This window comes from Dromaius novaehollandiae, chromosome 2 (assembly GCF_036370855.1).
Source record: "Dromaius novaehollandiae isolate bDroNov1 chromosome 2, bDroNov1.hap1, whole genome shotgun sequence".
Lineage (NCBI taxonomy): Eukaryota > Metazoa > Chordata > Aves > Casuariiformes > Dromaiidae > Dromaius > Dromaius novaehollandiae.
The window spans coordinates 93568427-93591743 of NC_088099.1; the positions used below are offsets into that span (position 1 = coordinate 93568427).

Here is a 23317-nt window from a genome sequence, read left to right on the forward strand (position 1 = left end):
GTCACTTGCCCACAATTTAGCAAAGCTATAAGAAACAGTGTTTACTTAAACTTTGTATTGACCAATTGTCCAAATGAAACTGCTATTAACAGCTGTAAAATTCATGTTATTCCTGTCCCAATGGTTAGACATACTTTTCTAAATATAATTTGAACTCCTCAGAGCCTTTTTAACAACTCCAGTGTGTGTAATTGAGACATCAGGAAATTATTAAACAGTTGCTCCCTGTTGCGGGTTCCATTTGTACCTGTAATAAAAGCAGTAGTATTCAAGCATTCCTGATAAGTGTAAATAACCATGATCTATCTTAGGCTTTCAGGTTTATAGATGCATTGTTTTGACTGCTTATGAAGGACGAGTAGTTTAAACTGAATTGGAGTGTGCATGCAGCTGAGGACAGTGCCCTCAGATTTGGATGCACTGCACTGTACATGTTCATCACTGTGCAGAAGATAACAAAAAAAAGCTTCTAAAAAAAGAAATTTGGCCAAGCATAATGTTGCTTTAGGAAACTTATTTACTGATTTATCTTTCCAATTCAACTGTGAACCCTTGCTTGTTACACTAAATCAGTTTTCGCATCTAATTTCTGTTTTATGTTAAAGTAAAAAAATTAGTGTGCTTAGTGATGCTAATGCATACATTTTTCCTACTTAGGCATTGATGTTCAAAGAATTCCTGCAGGGGTAGGTTGACAGGGTAATAGCACATTGATTTTTTTTTTTTTTTCATTATGAAGATAGAGTGCTAACAATGTAGAAGACAAACTTAGATAATTTCAAAAAGTGCATGACCATTTAAAAAAAAAAAACAAGAAAGTTAAGTGCACAGCTGTAGAATTTTTATGTGGGAACAACTTCTTTCAAATACTTCTATGTGAGAAATATATTCACTACCAGCCTGATAGTTGACAGAACGTACCTTTTGTAGTACGCTAGCATAGCTATATCAGGAGGAGTTAAAGCTCCATTGTAGTCTTTCCTGTCTGCCAGCTTCACATGCGGTTGTTTTCCCTTCTTCCTCCCTGAATTTTGATACTTTATATGCAGCCCATGCATGAAAACGAGGGTGTGCCCTTGCATGAGCACACAGGAAAGATCACACCTGGCCCTTAAATGGTAATCTAAATTAATCCTCCTCTTCCACTTGCCTCTTTTCTTAGACCTTCTACCAGGAAGTGAGAGCTTAGCTAAATTTGGTGTCTGTGAAAATGCATGAGATTGTTTCATTGTTCTCAGGGCATCATCCATATCATTTCTTGATATTTTGAAATAGTGCTGCACAGAGTAGGGATTTACACAAACACAACTGTTAGAGGATTTCTGTCTGACAGTAGGCTTAATACATTAGGATTCTATTTCTGAAACTAATTCTGAAAAAGCATGAGAAAAACATGGATCTGTAGAAAAAGAAATCTAAGCTAGCCACACTTCTTAACCCAACTTCTGTTAATAGCAGCCAAAAGAGTACTGTGGAGCGTTATATCAGTGTGTAGTGGCTTGCCCAGGATTATTTACATTTCGCTAATGGCTTCTTTTCAGAATCATGGAAACTGTCTCTTTCCTGCTTTGATCATGGCTGGTTTTCATTTAAATTTGGCTCCTTTTTTCATCATTCACTTAATCTTTTCCTTTAAATTTCTCCTATCTTGTAGCTTTGCATTGTCATCTCAGTCTCTTCCTTAGTTTGGGAATATTTTTAAATCTCAACTTTCCTAATGCAACAGGAACTTAATGAACAGATTCCCTTGAGTTTAGTTAATCCACTGTACTAAGTTATTTTTACTAGGATACAGAACTATTTGGCATAATTTCTCCAAAATATCACCTTCTAGCTCAAATACTTAAATTGTCTTGATGTAAGCCTGTTGCATGTAACTGTTGATACTTTGGAAAATTACATATAGAGCTGTGAGCTCAGATTAGTGTTTTTTTGTGTTGCATCTCTGACTTAAAGCTAATTCTATAAATATTTTCTTGGGCTTTTCATGCATTTTCAGTAGAAAGAATGCTGACTTGTTTTTTGATTTCTTATTTGATCTTAGAGAACTTTCTCTTTTGACACAATGGTTGTGTTCACTTTGATCTGGCTTAATTTTCTGTTGTCATTGAAGGAGCTAGTGCTGTGTTTTGTGACTCTGTTTTACTTACCTTCCTTGTGCTGGCACGAATAGCCATGTGAAGAGCCAGACTAGGGAGCCGATGTCTGTGAAAACTAATCTGACCATGTTAAAAATACAGATGCTACTCTAAGGAATGTAGCAAAAATGATTATCTGTGGGATTGGGGTGGGGGAGGACAGGGGCCTCTTTTAGTGCTGCAACTGAACTAATGCCTGTTCTTCCAGTTCCCTGGATGTTATTGTTCTACAAAGTGGGTATCATCTGTGGTCTGTGCTTCATTCTATCATAGGAATAGGGCCTGAAAAGATGTGATGGAAGTGATGCACTGGTTCTTTCAAGGATTAGCTGCTTGGTCTTTTAAGTCCTCTGTCATGCTCTGAAAGCTCTTCTAGCAAGTTCAAGGTTTGAAGACCTTTTAGATGCCTACCAGAGATTTGCTAAGCCCTTTGGTCAGCTGTATTGTGAATTTAGAACTGAGGGCAGGATATATTCATTTTTATTTCACTGGTCATCTGTTCCTTTTTCTCTGTACATCCAAGAGCTATAGACAAATCTCCTAGAATAGGAACTGTAGAGTATTTAAAACTCTGTGATCTGTATGTGTCAAGAACTGAGCCTAAGTTAAAAAGCTTGAATGCAATAAGCTTGAATGCAATGTGAGGATTGCACTATTCTGGTAATGATCTTAATTCAGAATTTAAGAACCAATAAACACATAGCTACCAAATGAGATTCAACCCAAGCAGACCTTCAGTGGAAGTTATGTTAGCTGGACAAAAAAAACTCTTGTATATCAATTTCCTGCTACTAGAGTGAGTGATAGTTTTTGTTTGTTCCACAACATATTCTTCTGCTAGCTGCAGTAGCATTCTGAAAATCTGCAGACCTATTTTTCCTTATCACTGATTTGGTCTCATTCAGGAACTAGTCTTTGTCCCCTCCATGCTCCTCCTATCCCCATCTTCCTGCTCTCCTGCCTTCCCCTCCCCCCCCCCCCCAAAAAAAATAAAAATAATAACATGAAATAGCTGAGCCAATCCATAAGTATATATTTTTTATTTCCTATTTGGGTAGTTTATGGTAAATCCAAAAATAAGGTTAAGTCATCATCTGTTTAGGGAATGAAAGTGCAATATTTGGTAAATCAAATAGTAGAAAGGCAGCAAGGTTGCATGAGGCAGAAAGATGTGAAGGAAGGGTGGTGAAGTAAGCTGCTGAATAGAGAAGCAAGTAGGAGCTAACTGATCTACCAAACCATTCTCTTGATAAGCATGGCATGCATGGAAAGAGATTTAGCTGATTAGGTGTCTTATGATTTTGAATGACTTAAAGGAGGTATTTTGCTAGTCTTTGTGGTTGGCTGGCAGACACAGACAAGTGGCTTTTTTTTTTTTTTTTTTGTTGGCTCTATTGTCAGCCCCCCATAAGTGCTGCAGGGCTTTTGATTTCTGCTAACAGTGTGTAAGAACTTCACAGTTTATTGTCTTAAAACCTAATAACTCAGGAATACACTAGCTCAGAAAAAAGGATCTTCTAGCTTAATATCCTGTTTGTGACAATAGCCAAAAGCAGACTGGTGGGAAAGAGAATAAGAATACATTGAAGAGACAGTAATTCTCTCCTGTCCCTTAACAGCCTGTGGTGTGGGAACTTCCTGAGTCACACCTGGTTTTCGTAGGTAACTTGGAATGAATTTCTCCTTTTAAACTTATCCAGCCCTCCCTCAAACCTGTGTAACTTTTTGGCGTTCAAAGAGTAAGAAGGTCTACAGGTTAATTACATATTTTATGAAGTGCAATTGCCTTAGTTGTTTTAATTCTGCTGGCTTTACTTATGACCTCTTTATTGTGTTGAAAGAGACAGCAAGCAAGCAGTATCTTCCCTTTCTATCACTTGTAATTTCATAGGTGTCTGTCACGTGCCTGATTAGAGTGTCTTGGTTTATTTAGTCAATCTAATATGGAAGCTACTTTGACCACTCTTGTTGCACTTTTGAACACTTAACCAGTTTTTTTTTTTCTCTTTGGAGTAGGAGGTGGGAAGGGAAGGATTAGAACTACATCGATAAGATGTGGACAAACTACAGATTTCTGTGTAGTGCCATAGTAGTAATCTTGATTATTCTCTTTCTCCCCTACTAATTTTTAGGATTCAGTTTGTTTTTTGAATATTACTAAGCTGGTAAGATGGTAGATTTGTAATACCCCCGAATGGGTTTTCTGTGTGGTTATGATCAACTCAGAGCTCATCACTTTGTATGCGAAGTCAGGGTGGTTTGTTCTTTGTGTGCATCACCTTGCATTTCACTTTATGGAATTTCATCTGTCCGCTCCTGTAGACTGCTTCTGAAATTTTTATTGCTCTGTCACCTCACTCTTTCTGGGTTGTTTGAGTAGCATGAGTCTCAGTTCAGTTTTCTGTGGAACTCCAAAGATGGCCTCCCTTCACTGTGAAAAATAATGGTTTACATCTATCCTCAGTTTCAGGTTTTTTAAGCTGTTATTTTATTATTTATCCATAAAAGGGCTTTTCATTTTATGCCATGGATGTTTAGTCTCCTAGAATGTGTTAAACTTCAGTATTACCCCACTATCACTATTAAATCCTGTGTGTTTTTTGTGTGGCTGTTTTGTTTTGAAGTCTTGATTTTAGTCTTATCTGAAGTTATGAATATAAAAGTATAAAAAATACTTTTATAGCATAGCAGCACAGACTTCTAAATTTTACAGCTTTTCTGTATCTCTAAATCTCTATGTTAATTTTGTACTAATATCTAGTTAAATGTACAATGCTTGTATCAAAATTCATATTTTTTTCTTCATGCTAAAGTTCAAGGTAGTACAAAAATGAGTAGCTCTGTACGATTGCAGTTTTAGTCAATGGCAGACAGGAAACTGCTTCCTTCAGTCTTTGTGGGGTTTCTTTGGTAGTCCTACAGAGGCCAGCAGGTATTCTTCATGGAGGTTTTTTGATGGCAAAATACAAAAACTGTTTCATGTATTGAGACTAAATTCATCTCAAGTATCTGATTCACATGTGTGTCCTATGGCTGTATTTTGATTGTAAAAGATTGGCGCCTTTGCTCCATTTCTGTGGGTTTGCAGCAGTTGGTTGAAATCTGTAGCCTCTGTGGTCAGCACTCCGGTAGCGCACATCATCCTCCATTCCTGCTGAGGGCCTCTCTGACAAACTTTCGCATTATCTGCTCTATGAAACACAGTAGTGAGTCTGTTTACATAAAAGAATTTTTCTTCCGTAAGGGAAGAACGGCAGCACTGAAGGTCAGAATTAGACAAAAAGTAAATAATCTTATTTAGAATGACACTTCTTAAATTTGCAGTTGTTCTGCACAAGGTAGAATTTTTGTTCCTCTGCCCATGTCCTGGATGAGTTTTTCAGTGTGGAACATCCCTATAACATGGCTGTTCCCAGCTCCTGTTGTGCTTTACTGTCTCACCACCTCTTTCCCCCCCCACAGAAGGGTATGGAATGATGCAATGTATAGCAGCCTTGATTTGGAAAAACTAATGGGTACTAAGAAGACTTCGTGGTCTCTGTTTTCCTTATTTCTATCCTGGCTTCCAACCTGAAAAGCCACAAAGGTGTTGTTTTTCAGTATTTACTCTAATCGTTTGACGTGGATAGCTTTTTGAAGTATCAAGGGAACTGAGAGAGATGTAATATAAATTGTACAATTGGCCATTGTAGGAAATAACCTCCTCACAATTAGCCGTTCTAGGTATCTTGTATGAAAACTAGAAATCCTTAGTTGAACTGTCAAGGTTTGGCAGATGTTTAACTTAGCCCTACTTCATGTCCTCATGTGAAGTTGGCATGGTTAATGCTAATATGAGTGTTATAAATGTTGCTTCTGTCTTCCTAAATACTTTGTGTAGCAGATGGAATTGCACCAGCAGCAGAAAACAGACTTGGTATAAATATGCAGTATATTAGAGGTACTTATAACTTGGTGGACCGTACACTTACACATAGGTTTTCAGGTGACCTAGCGATGCGATGAGAAACTTCACAAATATCAGAATTATTCAGAATACTTGAGCACAATTTCCTTTTTTGTGTGTGTGATGGTAGCTAAAATTGTAAAAATCAAAGAAGCTGAAACAGTTTGAACTATGCAAAACAGTTTGTGAACTAGGAAAAAATAAAGGTTAGCTTGTCTATTACTGACTGAGAATAATCTGCACATCTGATGGCAAGTTGTGTGAAATTAAGACTCCTGTTTGGTGCCAGATCCACTGTTTGGCGTGAAAGTGGCAGCCTTCCACTCTGATCACAAAAGGCTAATTGGTATTGATTGCCTTTTGTAAATATGAAAGAATTTCAGGAAAGTTGTCCCATTAGTCTCAGCAATGCCTGAAAAAACTGCAATTGGAGTTAATTCACTCTGTATCTATTTCTGACTAGCATACAGCCAGTCCGTGTCCTGTTTCTAGCCTTGTAGAAACAGAGACTCCGAAACTCTTAAGTTGTTTGTGAGAACTTCTCACTGGATGTATTCCCCTTTCAGCATTCTTATGAAAAAAATAGTACTCTTGGATAATTTTTAATTAGGAGTATGTGTCTGTACCCTATCTAATTTCAGCATGCTTAGTGCAAGAAGGACAGGGCCATCTGGAGCAAGTCCAGTGAATGATTAAGGGCTTGGAGCATCCCTTCTACAAGGAGTGGCTGAGATAGCTGGGACTGTTCAGCCTGGAGAAGAGAAGGCTCGGGGGACCTTATCAATGTGTATAAATACCTGAGGGAGAGTGTACAGAGGATGGAGCTAGACTCTTCTCAATGGTATCCAGTGAAAGGCAAGAGATGATGGGCACAGACTGAAGTACAAGAAATTCAGTGTAAACAAAAGCGAAAACTTTTTTACAGTGAGGGTGGTCAGATGAGTGAGGGAGGTCAAGCACTGGAACAGGTTGCCCAGAGAGATTTTGGAGTCTATCTTGAGAGATATTCAAAACCCAACTGAACGTGGTTCTGAGCAACCTTCTTTAATTGCCCTTGCTTTGAACTGAAGAGGTTGGATTGGATCTCCAGAGGTTCCTTCCAACCTCGTCTCTTCTGTGATTCTGTAACTAGACTTTCAGAAGGTGAAATTAATCACAGAATCCTAATAATCCAGAAACAGTGGTAAATCAAAACAGGAATAAAACATTATGAAATTAAGAAAAGCTATCAAAAATTTCAGCAGTGGATGAACCCTAGCAAAGATACTTATCTCAGAAGAAAATTACCAAATGTTACAAAGATGAGTGATAAATATCACAAATTATATTTTTTTGAGCTAGATGGAATTTTCCTCTAATAATTAATGTTTCAAATATCAAGATTTCATATGTTACCAATACTGCCAATAATTCTGAATATTACTATAGTTATTGATTCTTGCCTTCAGATTTAGTTTCAGAGAGATTTGTTGTTCTCTACAGCTAGGCAATTCTGGGCCTAGAGAAAAGGAAAAGAGAACATGACACCTGTTACCTGAAATACAGGGGTTCATTGACATTTATGGCCTTCCATGGATCAGGTTTGATTATGACCTCCAGGTATCCTAAAAATCATGACTAATTTCATATGTTAGATACGAGAATCAGGGCTGCAGCACTCTTGCATTGTTCCCTACAATATGAATACGAGAAAAGCCGAAGGAAGTCCAGCTTTTGATCCTAGTACCAAATCTTCGTATGTGTCCATCTCGCCTATCAGTTAGGGTTTAAAATTGAAGTAATCTATTTCTTTTACAGAAATAGAACCATATTCTATTACCATACACCCACCATATTCTATTATCTGAAGCAAAACATAAAGTTTAAATATCTTGAAAGTTCTGTAGAAACACCAATATCAAGTATTTTTGCTGTTATGTAGCATGAGATTGAAACTCCCATCCGCTATTTATCGTACTCTCGAATTATTGATAATTCCTACATGAAGTGTAATTTTATTTCTGTTAGAGCAGGGCTTCTCGCTGCTTTTGTCTCAAATCTAATGCATTTTCATTGGTAGCATTTTGGCAAACAACTGTGTAGTTTTAATTCCCTAGGTAAGAATCCAGAAATATTCATTTTTTTCAGTCAAAGTCTAATCTTTAAGAACATTGACAGTTCTTGAGGGCATGTTCGCTTCTTGTATAAGTCTTGATTCCAAAGATTGATTTTTTTTTTTTTTAAGCTAATGCCATATCCTCTGTCTCCCCCCCCCCCCTTTTTTTGGTAGAATGGTTCTTTATGCCTTTTAAACAATGGTTTTCCTTTATTTAGGAGAAAAGAGCTATTGTTTTCTTGCTATGTGTAGGGGTCTTTTGAAGTATGCATGCAAATATATCTGCTTATTTGGAGATTTTTCTTCTGTTAGAAACAAAGAGGTTTCTAAACAGCCAATCCTGTACTTGGCAGCTCTTTGAAAATAGAGATGAAAAACAGATACAGGTTTGGGTTATTGGTATTATATAGAATTTATTATTCACTTTAGTAATCATTGCCCCTCATCCACCCCCACTTTCTGCAAAATGTTTAACATGATCTGTAATTTGATCAAATACACTTAAATAACCTGCCTCCTAAAGTTTCCTGTAGTTGAGGGGACTTGTAAACAGCACATTTCACAGCTGCTAATGAACAACAAATCTGTACATGTCCCAAATTGTAAACAGACTTACTCTCTCATCAGTCGGTGGACCATTATTGCTTGAGAGGAGAGAGGAGAAGAAAAGAGAAAGAAGGAAAGAAAAGAGAGGTTTAAATTATCATGGGAGCATTTTCCTATTGGAAGTATTTTTCTATTGGAGATATATTTTATAAATGTATGGTAAGACAACGCAAGTGTACTTTCATTTTTAAAAGTCTAAATATTCTTCCCTGAAGTTGCTGTGGTGTCATTAAGTTTCCAAAGTGATGACGACCATAACTTACCATATGAACTATAGATAATTAACACTGTCAGAGAGAACAGGGTATTAATTTTTGATGCTTAGTGTTCTTAACTCACCTTAATTGCTTTGCAGAATAAACTGTTCTGCAGTTCGATACAACTGAGGATAAGGACATGTGCCTTAAAAAACACTACAGACCTGAGTTTTTCTCTGAACGTAATTAGATTTAAGTAATATTAACTTCAATTGTTACTTCACTTTTTGGAAAATTCTTATGTGTGTATACACACAAATAATGCATATGTAGTGAATACTATTATACAGTGGTTAACATAAGGATGCAAACATCCTGTGTAAGTTATTCTTATTCAGATGGTTTGGCATTGTTCTCAACTATGACTCTTATTAGTAATCTTGATTTACTAGCTGTTCATATTTTTAACAGGAAGACAGTGATCCAGCAGTTCATGAAAGCCTTAGCATAGAAAATACGTTATGGGCAAGCACTGTTGTTGCTTCAGGTAAGTGTTGCAATATCAAAGATGATAATGTATTTTAAAACTCCTCTGTGAAAGTATATCTTTATTTTACATTGTGAAATATTAATGACTTTTGAAAATCTTTGTGTGTCTCTGGCTATTAATCTCATGCTGCTTTGCTGTCTGCTTTCCTCATGCTATTCACCATGTTTTCATGTCTTTCTAATCCTCCTTAATAGTTTTTTATACTTAAATTTTGCTGTTTCAGTTGTGCTGTCCCTTGTACCATAACGAAAGCCATTGACCTTTTTCTTTTAATTAAAACTTCAGGTTATAAAGCTCTTTGTTTAGCTCAGTGTGGGTAGTGTCATGCTGAAAAAGCAAGCATGCTTTTGTATGTATTAGAGTTTTTCTTTATGTGGACTCCATGCTGAGGGTAGAGCTTGCTGAAAATGTTTTCAGCAGAAATCTTAATCAGAAATTAATCAGTTATATAATTATGTAACTTCATCGAGAGGCTCACATGAATTACTGCTAATACTTAGACTCCATTGTTTTAATGAGTTCACATCAGATACTGTATTTACTTAGCCATTATTACCTTTTTTTAAGAGCAGAAAATGATTTTCTTTAGTGTTTGCTCTATACAAGAAAATTCAAAAGGACTGTAGAAAGGGATCTAGCTATTCTTCTGCACAAAAGCACTGGGAATAACGAATTGGGAGAGCATGATTTCTGAAAAGGAGCTGGAATTTAGAATGGCGAATCAGAATTGGAACCATTTAGCCAAGAGGAGGGTATGGAGGGAGGGAGAGAAAGTATAAAGGGTCTGGAGGGAAACTAGAGCTAAGGTCTAAGAAGTCTTTAAGGAGAAGCCTTCAGACTGGAGACTGACTTTACATCATTGAGGAGAATGTTAAGATAGAGATATGCTGGAGAGTTTTGAGGAAGCGTTCAAGTTTAAGGATATAGTAGAGGAAACTGAGCACTCCTTTCCAAAATCTGAAAATATCATGGTATTCTTTGATGGTTTTATCTGCAAGTATTTTGAGTTTCACTCGGAAACTTATTCTCTCTAAAATTGTTCTGTCAAATGGATGATGCATACAGTTGTCATCAGTTAAGTTGTTAAGTTAAGTAGCCAAGATCTGTAAACAAGCATAAAAAGATTCTATTTATAAATTTAAAATTTGAATACTGCAAGACTTGGTTTTTATCTGCTTTTTCTCAAACTTATACACAGGAGAAACTACATTCAAAGAGCATACATTTGTAAAATCAGTAATTCTGAAGCTAGGAAATACTGACTTTTTTTCTGTTGAAAACTATTTGTGTTTTCATTTTGGGGCTGGGTGATTTGATTTTGTTTTAAAGTGTAGCCAAAGTCTGAGGGCTCTTGAACTGACTCTCTGGCACCCCAATTAGTGGTAACGTTGATCCTTAATATTTACGCCTTAGCTCACCACCTTAAAGATTATGAAATAAAGATATTGCCACTTGTCTTAGGGACATTGTTCATGAAGGACTTGAGTCCCTTATTAATAAGGGCAGTAGAAAAATATGTGAAAAGATTGATAATTCTTTTGTCTGAACATGGTTTTAAATAGTGTGATAGGACTCTTAAGGGGAAGTCAGAGCAACTTGTTGAATGTTACAAAGTTTAAAAAAAAAAAAAAAAAAAAAAAAAAAAAGTTGAATGGCTCTCCAAGATCCCGGCCCTTTTTGAAGATAAAATATCACGTAACCATGTAGTTAAAAGTGATGTCATAGTATGCATACACACGTTGGTTGAATTAAGGTTGCACAGGAAACTTCAAATTTTTTTGCATAACTGATTTTTATGGCATTAACTTAATGTGTTGTAAATCTAAACTTTGGCCTGTCATTCATTCCATAGATGTCATCTTATACATTAAACACAACTTACTACTGTGATAACGTGCTGCTCTCATGTAGGTACTGCAATTGCCTGGCATATACAATTTCTATCAGACACTTGCTGGTTTTGTATGGTATCTTAAATCCAGATCTTAAGATTTGCTCAGAATCTCTATGGAGGTAATTTTAGTATTTGACAGGATTTGGCCTTTAATGAATAGTGGGAAATGATTACCTTCAGTCTGTAGTTTATCTAATTAGGAATTTATAAGTTCTTATAGGCGACTGGGCATACCATTGTGAAGACCATAAGGTAGAACAATCAGGAGATTGTTAAAGGTGTTCTAGTTTTGGTGATGTCTCATTCAGTTGTATCTGATGTATCATTCAGTTGTTTTCGTCTCACTTCCAAGGTGATTGGTACATAGCCAAGTTAGGATACTTGATGCTAAGCTAATTAAATTTGAATTTCATGGTTTAAAAAAAAATTAGACTTTATAATTGAATTTCCAAGATTTGTGACAACTGGGACTCTTGTTAATAAAACACGTATCCCTGGCTGGTAACAGTATTATCAGCTGCCTTGCTCAGAGCCTACTGTGTCAGGATGTCAGAGGTAGAAGCTCCTTAAATAAGTTTGCAAGTACCTCTGCTTTCCCTGTACCTACTATGGGCCTGTTACAGTCATTGATTATATCTGCAAGATTTAATAGCTAAAAAAATGCTAACCGTCATCTGAGCCTTCAGCAAGTCGTAATCTTTTTGCTGATGGAGGGTCTTGCCTCTGTGTTGATGGCTGCTGATCAGGGTGGTGGTTGCTGAAGGTTGGGGTGGCTGTGGCAATTTCTTAAAATAAGACAAGAATGGAGTTTGCCGCATTGATTGACTCTTCCTTTCATGAAGGATTTCTCTGTAGCATGCAATGCTGTTTGATAACATTTTACCCACAATAGAACTTCTTGCAAAATTAAGGTCAGTCCTCTCAAACCCTGCAGCTGCTTTATGAGCTAAGTTTATGTAATATTCTAAATCCTTTGTCATTTCAGCAATGTTCACAGCATCTTCAGCAGGAGTAGATTCCATCTCAAGAAACCACTTTCTTTATCCATAAGAAGCAACTCCTCATCCATTAAAGTTTTATCATGAGATTGCAGCAATTCGGTTACATCTTCAGGCTCTACTTCTAATTCTAGTTCTCTTGCTATTTCTACCGCATCTGCAGTTAATTCCTCTGCTGAAGTCTCGAACCCCTCAAAGTCATCCATGAGGGTTGGAATCAGCTTCTTCCAAACTCTTGTTAATGTTGATATTTTGACCTCCTCCCATGAATCATGAATGTTCTTTGTGGCATCTAGAATGGTGAATTCTTTCCAGAAGGTTTTCAATTTACTTTGCCCAGATCCATCAGCAGTTTCACTGTCTATGGCTACTATAGCCTTATGAAATGTATTTCTTAAATAATAAGGTTTGAAAGTCAAAATTACTCCTTGATCCATGGGCTGCAAAATGGGTGTTGTATTAGCAGGCATGAAAACAACATTAGTCTTGTTGTACATCTCCATTAGAGCTCTTGGTTGACCAGGTGCATTGTCAATGAGCAGTAATATTTTGAAAGGAATCTTTATTCTGAGCAGTAGGTCTCAACAGTGGGCTTATACTCAGTAAGCCACATTGTAAACAGATGTCTTGTCATCCAGGCTTTCTTGTTCCATTTGTAGAGCACAAGCAGAGTAGATTTAGCATAATTCTTAAGGGCCCTAGGATTTTCAGAATGGTAAATGAGCATTGGCTTCAACTTAGTCACCAGCTGCATCAGCCCCTAACAAGAGCGTCAGCCTGTCCTTTGAAGTTTTGAAAGCAGGAACTGACTTCTCTCTAGCTATGAAAGTCCTAGATGGCATCTTCTTCCAAGGTAAGGCTGTTCTGTCTACACTGAAAATCTGTTGTTTAGTGTAGCCACCTTCATCAGTTATCTTAGCTAGATCTTCTGGATAACTTGCTGCAGCTTCTACATCAGCACCCGCTGCTTCACCTTACACTTTTATGTTATGGAGATGGCTTCTTTCCTTAAACCTTATGAACCAACCTCTGCTAGCTTCAGACTTTTCTTCTGCAGCTTCCTCATCTCTCTCAGCCTTCATAAAATAGAAGAGAGTTAGGGCCTTGCTCTGGATTAGGCTTTGAATTAAGGGAATGTTGTGACTGATTTGATCTTCTATCCAGACCACTAAAACCTTCTGCATATCAGCAATAAGGCTATTTTGCTTTCTTATAATTCATGGGTTCGCTGGAATAGCACTTTTAATTTCCTTCAAGAACTTTTCCATCGCATTCACAACCTGGCTAGCTGTTTGGCGCCAGAGGCCTTGCTTTCGGCCTGTCTCAGCTTTCAACATGCCTTCTTCGCTAAGCCTCATCATTTCTAGCTTTTGATTTAAAGTGAGAGATGTGTGACTCTTCCTTTCACTTGAACAGTTAGAGGCCATTGTAGGGTTATTAATTGGCCTAATTTCAGTATTGTCATGTCTCAGGGAATAGGGAGGCCGGAGGAGAGGGAGAGAGACGGGGGAACAGCTGGTCAGTGGAGCAGCCAGAACACACGCCACATTTATTGATCAAGTTTGCCATCTTAGATGGGCATGGTTTGTGGTGCCCCCAAACTATTACAATAGTAACATCAAAGATCACTGATCACAGATCACCATAACAGATATAATAATAATAATGAAAAAGTTTGAAATATTGTGAGAATTACCAAAATGTGACAGAGACACAAAGTGAGCACGTACTGTTGGAAAAATGGTGCTGATAGACTTGATCGACGCAGGGTTGCCACAGACCTTCAATTTGTAAAGACCGCAATATCTGTGAAGCACAATAGAGAAGCACAATAAAACAAGGTGTTCCTGTACTCTTTAAGTACCTTGGACTTCATCTGTCAGCAAGCAGAGCGAGTACGTCACCTATGTCACCCGCAGTACTTGGGACTGCTGTGATACCCTTGCCAGTACCTCAGAGGTTGTTATAAAGCATTTTGAGTCAACCCACGCTGTTGTCTTGGCTGCTGCTGTCCGTCTCTGCTGTGGAGATGGGGAACTTTGCCACAGACACCCAGGAAAGGCATATACAGTTGAAGTGCCAATACAAAACCTACACTTAATTTAAAAGAAGATTTTTGCATAGGAAGAAGGAAAATTGGGGGGGTAGGAGCTTCTCTTTCTTCCTGACTTGGAGTATTCATTTTATTGTGTGTATTTTTAAAAATGCAAGATGTCCAATTTCTTATGTGTAAAGGCATTACAGTGGATGCTATGATGTTCAGTTCAGTTTCACGTTTGCCTTTTTGCCTACTATAAACTTACACAGTTTAAAGGGGAAATACATAGTTTCACAGCATTAGGCACAAATAAGATTTTGTATCACACAAGATCAAGCAGCATCAAGGAAAAGACAGGACCAAACGTTATCTGAGGAGTAACTAGTTGTATGAGAAAAAGCAGGAGGAAATGGTATTTTTCTTGGGAATCCCACTGCTTTTACTCTGTGGATGATTTGCTTGGTTGTTTCCATTAAGCCTTTTCCTGGATGTGCTCCTTCTTCAATACAGTGTTTTTTATCAGGCTTGTTCTCTTCCCTTGTTGTCCGCGCTTTTTCTTTTCAAAGCCTTCCTGTCTTCACACATAGATACCCTTATTCCATAAGCTGGGAGAGGAGTAGGTAAGTGGGAGGCAAAAGGAGGAAAAAGAAACAGAGCAGTGATCACAAATATTCCCCCTGTGAATCTACTGGGTGGTGGAGTCAGAGATTTAGCTCATTCAGCCATTGGCAAGCCTCTGTATTGATCTGAATTTACATCTTAAGGAAAATCTCTGTAGAGGATCAGGACTGTGGGGCAGAGATCTGCTAGGATGTTTCCTCCAAGTTTTGCCCTATGTGCTTCTGAGAAGCCCTTTCCTTGAAGCCACTGTTTCTCAGCTGCATCCCATTTTCCTCCTTTCAATGTTTAAATGAGTGCTGAATTTCCGGGCATTTCCTTTGACATATTACATAAAACACATTACATTAGGTAGGAGAGCCTCATATCCCCAAGCTACGTGCCACTACTATTAGTAAGGGTGATATGGAGGGTCAAGGTCAGGATAGGAAAGGTGTTAGGGGAATTATGTAGGGAATACCTCACAAAACTTTGGGTCTGCTTGCTGATGTCCCAACAGTTTTAGAGGAGAGAGACCACAAATCAATAATCTTGCAGATCAGTAACGGTAAATGTGAGTATATAAAGGATTCAATGCATCTTATCAACTACATGTTGTATCCAGAATGCCAAAGCTCATGAAAATATCAGGATGCCACAATAAAGACACCTTTGTGAAAAAAGGTCTTATTGCTAGAACAGTACAAGTCCCAAGAAAAGTATTTACTATAAAACTAGTTTTATTTTCTTTTTGAATTTTGGGAACCAAAAATTCATGTTTCAGCAAAATTGTATACTGTCAACTCAAGAACAAAATTCTGTGCTGCCTTTTTATATCTACAAATAAAGTTTGGAAGAGTAAGATTTCCCAAATTTGTACATTTGGGAGGTGTTGACTTTAACTGTTTTCAGTATTATCTCCTAACCTCTTTAAGCTAAATTAAAAAGCATTTTTATGATAATTTTGTCACACCTGGTATATCTTGTATTCCAGTGTACTCATCCCAAGGTTCTGATTTCAAGACTAAAAGTTTAGATACACAAATGGAGTTCATTATTGCTGCCAAATTTGAAGTGTTTTCTGCTCCTTGCTATTAAAAGCCCTGACAGAGATTTAGATACTGTGTGCAAACATTTATTTGAACTGCAGGAAGCACAAAGACTATTTTGCTGGAAGCATTTGGCAAAGCTGGAAATCAAAGCCTGTCTCTTAAGTCCAAAGCATGCAGCCATCCTTGTGTTCTTCTTAAAGAGGATAGCAAAAAATATTCCACCTTTTTTCTACTTACAGGCAACATCTCAGTGAGTTTAAAAATGGTAGCAAGAAGATGGGAGGTCCTGTGTACCATTCGTAATATGCATGTGTATTATTGCTGTGGAATTCTCACTGTTTAGGCATGATTTGTTTATATACATCATATGATGATTAAAAAATCTGGAAATTCTGGGAATTAATTTTTGTTGAACATTTTGCCTCTTTTTGGATGTTGCTGATCTATATTTCAAGCCATCTTTAAATAAGTGAATTTTCCATTTGCTTGCTAGAGATTATGCCCTTTGTTTTTTAATAGTCCCTGAAGGAAAGGAGTTTTTGGTTAGTGAAGACTTCAGAAAATGCAATCACTGAAGAAATAACTTTAAATATATCCAAAGAATTTAAACCATTAAATATTTTGAAAACCTCTTAAGTTATCTCTAATTCAGTTACAAATTGGTCAAATGATTTGTTTGTGACATCACTTATTGTGGTGTTCATTTTACTGAAAATTTTGGTAGATTTTCTTTTGAAAAGGGAGAGAGGAAGTCCTCAGTTAAATTTAAGTGTCAAAGGTTTCACTACATTACGGAGTTTTCCTTCCTGCTCTCGATTTACTGTAATGATCAATGTGTCTCAAACTGGTAAACAACATAATGCTGTTTTCCAAGACCCACTGAGAGATCTATTAAGAGCAGAATTATATTAATGGAAATTTGTGATCACTGGGGCAGGTATCAGTCTTGCAAAGTCACTTTAGATAAGAATGGAACAATTTATATAATTGCACAACTGTAAAAAGCACTGTTTTGTGCCAGGTTCTGCACATGATTGTTATGAATTTGAGCACTCTTTTTATATGGTTCACATAGTTTTTGATATCACTCAAGAACTAATATGATCACATGCTGGATTCAGAGTATGCCTGATTATTTGTGCGTAATCCTACACCACCACCTTTTTTAGCCTCTTTGTCTAGGCCCACATGTTTGTTCTAGTGGTGTCACTAGTCGTAATGCGTTTTAGCTGATGTTCATCTTTGAAACCAACTTTTCAAGCAGTAAAGCAACAGGCAAGTAGAACAGTTCTTTTTCTGAGCTGCACCATAGTAGCTTACTGAAACTCATGAGGAAAGCGACACAGGGAACAGAGGAACTTGTTCCCAGCTTTTACTAAACTAAACATTTTTCAAAACCAGATAGTTATTGGGGCGGGGGGGGGAGAATGGAAATCCATGTATAGTATAATTCAGTGTGGTTGTAAAAGATGGATGGGAATCAGGTTCCAAGATACCTCCAAAAGAAAGTGCCCCAGGCAGATTTTGGGCATTGGTTTGGAAGCCAGTAGCAAGAGCTCAGAAATTATGTATCAGTGACTAACCTTTTTATGAAAATCAAACAATTTTGGAGCGTTGGGGGGGGCATGTTACCTATATACTAATGTACAGATCTGCATGCGGAACTGTCAACAGAGGCACACTAGTTTTGGGGAAAATGTTATGTCCAGGGAAGTCTTAAGAAGAAGACTTAATATGAAGAGGAAAATAATAGAAAAATATGATTTCTAATGGTCTAAAAGATACAATGCGTGATCACTTGTTTTGTATATGAATTCAAGGCTTTTACTTGCATTTTCACTTTTGAATAAATGAGACTTCCTGTCTTTAACATCAGCATCTTTACCTTTCATCTTTTGATCTTTTTTCTTGGTATGTTCTTTCAAATCTTTATAGCCTGTTATGCTGCAAGAATAGTGATAGCAGACCTTACGTGTGGTCCTGATTACAAAAGGCAAGTTAATGTCAGACAAAAGTGTAATACTGCTACCCTATAAAATTTTCTGAGCAGTGTGGTGCTGACAAGATGTACTGGTGTTTTTTCTAGGATAAAGACAACTACAATTGTCACGTAATTGGTTGAACTTCCATAAGACTATTTTGAGTCACCTGAAAAAACAAAACAAGGATTTTATGTTATGCCAGAAAGAATGATACTAGGATATTAATAGAAATCTAAGTTTTTCTTTATTAAAGAAATGAATTCAGTGATGCTGAAACCGGGTTTTCCTATACCATCAGGTAAAAATTGATGACTGAAAGATAATTGGAATGGAAGAATTATTTTTATATTAATATAACAGGTGACTATTTCTTTATTAGATTTTATGAAGGTGATGAAATGGGTGGACTAAATTTTAAGTCACCATAGATGACATAGCAGGCAATTTGTGTCCGGTGTGTATTCAGCACTACTGTATTCATTTCTGTATTCCTTGTGAAGGGCAGCTACTTCTACTGTATGTTAAAATTCCTAAAACAATTTGAGACAGTTTTAAGTTTGAGTGTAAATTTTTAACCAGTTACATATAAAGTGTTGCTTCCATTGAAAAGAATGAAAGCAGGTTGTCATTCTGTGAATGTTAACTTTTGAAAAAGTGATAATGATCCTTTATTACAGAGTCTAGGGAAAGAAATGTTCATGTTATTGTGTGCATTGTATAAATGTCTGGGTTTTTCCTTATAAAATTGCTTTGTTTGAAGGACTGTAATTTATTGCAGGTTTTTATTCTGCTAACTTTTTTTCTTAGCTACTTACTTGACACCTCTGATTTACATTTTTTCTTTTTCTTCTCCCCCTGCCCAGGAACTGTAATTGGTGTTGTCATTTACACAGGGAAAGAGACTCGAAGTGTAATGAACACATCCAATCCAAAAAACAAGGTACGTTAGGCTTACTATGTGATCTGCTACCTTTGTTTTCCTAAAACTTAAAATAGGCATACCTAAACCCCAAGACCTACAAACTTTTATTCGCACGTATTTCGTGTGTGCTGGACTGACTTCAACTTTTGTTACAAGAAGTTCACTTTTTTTTGGTATAAGAAGTTCACTTAGGCAGAATTCATTCAGCCTAGGAGGCTAAATTATTCTGGGGCTCATTTCAGAAGTAAAATTAATTTTAGATGTACTGTGTCATTTAAATAAGACTGATACAGGTACTAATGAAAGTATTTGTCATTGAAGTATAAATGTGCATCTTCAGATTTCTATATTTCTGTATCTCAGCTAGTTATTAATTCCTGCTTTACAGAAAAAAGTTCTGAGAGAACTATTTGACCAAAGCTACACAATATTTTTAAGGAATGCTTATAACACTTAAACTACTAAAAGTTATACTGACTCCCAGAGGAAGGAGAGTGAGATAAGTGAGGTTCCAGTCAGTACCCAGAATGTTCTTCCAGGGATTTTTGCTAGCAATGAAAATATCTTCGAGTTTTGTCTGCTGGAGAGGTACCAAAAGGATGAGTGCTTCCTTCTGTACAAGGTTCTTCCAGTTCAAAGCAACGCAAATAGAAACATTGCTGATGAAACAAAGAGCTAATGGGGGGGAAAAAAACTCATTATGAAGAGATAAAACTTCAGTTATAGACTGTATCTTACAACGTAGACCTGTATTTAGAAAGAAGATACTTAATTATATTAAGAAAGGAAAAAATTCTTGCAAGAGGCTAAAAAAAAAAAAAAAGAATCAATTTTGACAGGTTGTCATTTTCACACCATTCATAATAAGTTAGTCTGAGTAGGAACATCAAGAATGAAATGATAATACAAATTGCTTGAAGCAGTTATTGCAGTCCCTTGAGTGTATTGATTTATTTTTAATAAAGAGATGCTTTTAAATGTCTCATTGACAGACAGGTGATATGTGCTATTATGTGGATTAAAATGACCTTTTATTATTTTAATCTTTGTAACCTACATTTTAAAATAATAGGGTAAAATGGAATCAGAATGTTTATGGTGTGTAATTTTCTCTTCCATCTGATGATAAAGCTGAGCCCTTTACTAAAAGAACCCTTCTTCAAAAATTCTGAATAACTTTTGACTAATAAATAACTCACAGGTGTTTAAAATGAAAATATTTAATATGTTAAAGTAATAGAGTAGTTAATAACTGTAACATGATTTACATAAATTCAAGAGACACTGGAGGGTATTAGATTTTTAGTAAATGCTTATCAGTTTTTTGCATGAATGTTTTGCGCAGAAAACTGATAAAGGATAACAGGATTTGTTTAAAATATTCTGAGAATTTAGAATGACTAGTAATATTAAAATGAGGTGCTCCAAATTTTCATAAACAAAAGATTAAGTAGCAGATAAGCCTACAATAAAGAGATCTGGTAGCATGCTGACAAGCTGCAGCATGGTTTTTCATGTTATGACAATACATGTACCGCCTTCGCTTGCACAATACTTTAATATTACAGCTGCTAACAATTAAAAGTTGTGTTCTTTCGTCTGCAATGTCAACATAAATAAATGTATAATTTTCGTGAAGCTTTAAAGAAGCAAAATGGAACACCACTTCCCCCCTCCACCACCTTGCCAAAATCTTAATAACAACATCTGGGATATATTGCAATATCAGTACAGTGAAGAATATCTAAATCAGTTAACTTTTGGACACTTATAAATCATGCTTTTAAATAACATTTCATCTGCAACTGATAAGACAGATGATGCTTGTATAAATAAGCTGCACTCACTAGTTATCCAAAGGATTTTTGAGGAATCATTGATCTTCTAGGGTATGGGATATTCTATGTACCTACATTTGTTCTTCAGAGATACTTAGTCCTTTGCTTTGTACCATATTTAGCTGCTAGGAATCTACTAAATGAAAAGAATGAAGCTTAATATAGTATATGTAAAATGGCCTGCTTTAAATGTCTCTCTTGTTAGTTACTCTATTAAATATTTCAAAAATTCTGACATTAGCATTGGACTGAACAGGTGAAGGCTTTCTCTTGAAACTATTTTTAAAGACCATACATCAACCAATCTTTCACATTAGTTTGTAAATAATGAAAATGAGTTCTGTGTGTTTTTTCCCCTCTATGAACTGAATATCCCTATTCAAGCAGTAGCCTACTACACAAGTAGTATGACAAATAAGGATGGCTTTGGGAACTGAACTTATCACAGAAAACACTATTGCCATCACAGATGAGTAAGTGATAAAATACAGTATTTTGGTGTGGAAAGTAATTGTCAACCTAGTGTACATTTTTACATGCATTTTTAACTCTACCTTTTTGAGGAGTTAGCATCTTACTCTGTATTTTCTACCATGGGATGAGATCGGTTTGCATGCTTCTGGAGGATCAGACATCTACTGTCTATAGGTTCTATTTTGTGCTGGTTAGCTTTGTTGCAGGTAGCAGAGCAAGTAGGACAGCTGAAGTGAGTTCGTTCCTCCTCTGTGGATGTGCGAAAGGGAATCTTTCTCTTCTTTCTCAAGTGTGACAATAATGTTTAGACCTTAAGTTGGGTGCTTAGCATTTGGAGCAAAAAAGAAGGCAAATGGAGTCTAAAATAGTCTTTGAGATTAGAAGGGATATTACAATTGAGAGATTAAAGATTCAAACAGACAAAAAGTCTGCACCAAGCTATTGTTGAAACAGTTAGAATTGGAATTAAATTCATCAACTGTATTGCTATAAACTACAGAGGAATTAAGTCTGATAAGTCTGCTTTCTCTTCTGCTCTAAAGAATTCTTCCAAATATGGTTTGGAGATGGTTTTTAAAGTGCAAGCGTATTCTTGAGATTTCGTTGCAAAACGTATTGATATGCTCTAGGTGGGGATATAGTTCGGTGGCACTCATATCTTTTGAGTTTGGGAGAAAGCAAACACAGATCTGAGTGTCTCAATTTACACTGCCAAACTGAAACTTCAATGGCAAGGAACTAGCAAGAAATACATGGGCGTGTAACTTTCATTATTAGGCTCTTCTTTGAAATACAATTGTAAGATAGATGCTTCAATCCTATTTCTTATTGGAGGGTAACATTGCTGCTGTACTTTGTACTATAAACTGGATTTCTCTGGCAAATTTGCAAACCTGTTCTGTAAGCACTGAGCAGAAGACTAAAATTGAAATAAGTTTAAGTAATCTTATATATCAAAAATTGTGAAATGTATGTACCTGTTCAAGCATGCAGTTTGTTTGTATGTTAAGTTTAGAATTTATTATGTTTGAACTATTTAGTCATTCAGGCAACAATTTTCTTAACTTAAATTCAACACTTTTGTTTTATTACAATTGTAAAAATGGTTTCATTGCCTAAGGATGCAGACATGGTCTGAAAAATGCAGAGAGGGAAAAGAGAATTTTCATAATGGATCAATTTAATATGTTTTTAATTCCAAACAATATAAAGAAAAATTATGTCTGGCAAGGTTTAATTTCAGTCTAAAATGATATACGTTTTGTGCTTTAGATAAATGTAGAAATGGTAACATCAACATTATTGTAGTGTAATGACTCTATGCATTCTACCTCATTGGCAGTCACGTCAGCTTACTATGGAATGCAGTTCCAGCCTTTAAAGGAAAAAAAAAATCAGATTGAATTGTGCTCTTCACAATGCTGTAATCAGTAATCAATCCTATTTGGATAGATGTGCTTAAACCTTGGCTTTCTGGATGAAGTTGGACTTGTCAATGCTAAAGGTCATTTATAGGTGTTAATTAACCAAGGGGGAAATTAACAAACTAAGATTATTTATTTATTTTCTCTCGCATTTTGCAATGTCCTCATTCTTACTATTTAAAGTGCAGAGTAGTTTTTATCTAAATTTATAACTGCTTTTGTAGTTTTGTTGTTTGTAGAAAGCAACTTTGCTAGGACAGCACTTCTGTGAAAGTAGTCCTGTATCCATCATCAGAAACAGATTTTGCAGGTAAAGGTGAAAAAGCAAGATGTACTTGGAGAGAGAAGGAAATGATTTTGAGGGAATATATTTTGCATACTAAGACTGAAACCTTAAAATGATTTGACCTATGCAGTAAATACGTATTCAGAATCTGTGTTGAGCTGTATCTAAATGAGTAGAAATTATTATAAGTAGAACTACTGAGAAATGAATAGGGTCTGTTAAGGAGATACAGCATTTAATCTGCCTAGTGTGCTTGAGATTAGTACAAAAACAGTTTTTA

General features: G+C 36.3%; 1 protein-coding gene across 3 annotated transcripts in view; it reads left to right on the top strand.

The window, feature by feature from the left end:
• The window catches only part of ATP9B (ATPase phospholipid transporting 9B (putative)), a 179679-nt gene that overhangs the window by 79865 nt on the left and 76497 nt on the right, over positions 1-23317 (top strand). For all 3 annotated transcript variants that reach the window (XM_064506907.1, XM_064506908.1, XM_064506909.1), the window contains 2 exons: positions 9454-9529; positions 18957-19033. In XM_064506907.1, the coding sequence (XP_064362977.1) occupies positions 9454-9529; positions 18957-19033 (153 nt within the window). The remainder of the gene's footprint in view (positions 1-9453; positions 9530-18956; positions 19034-23317) is intronic.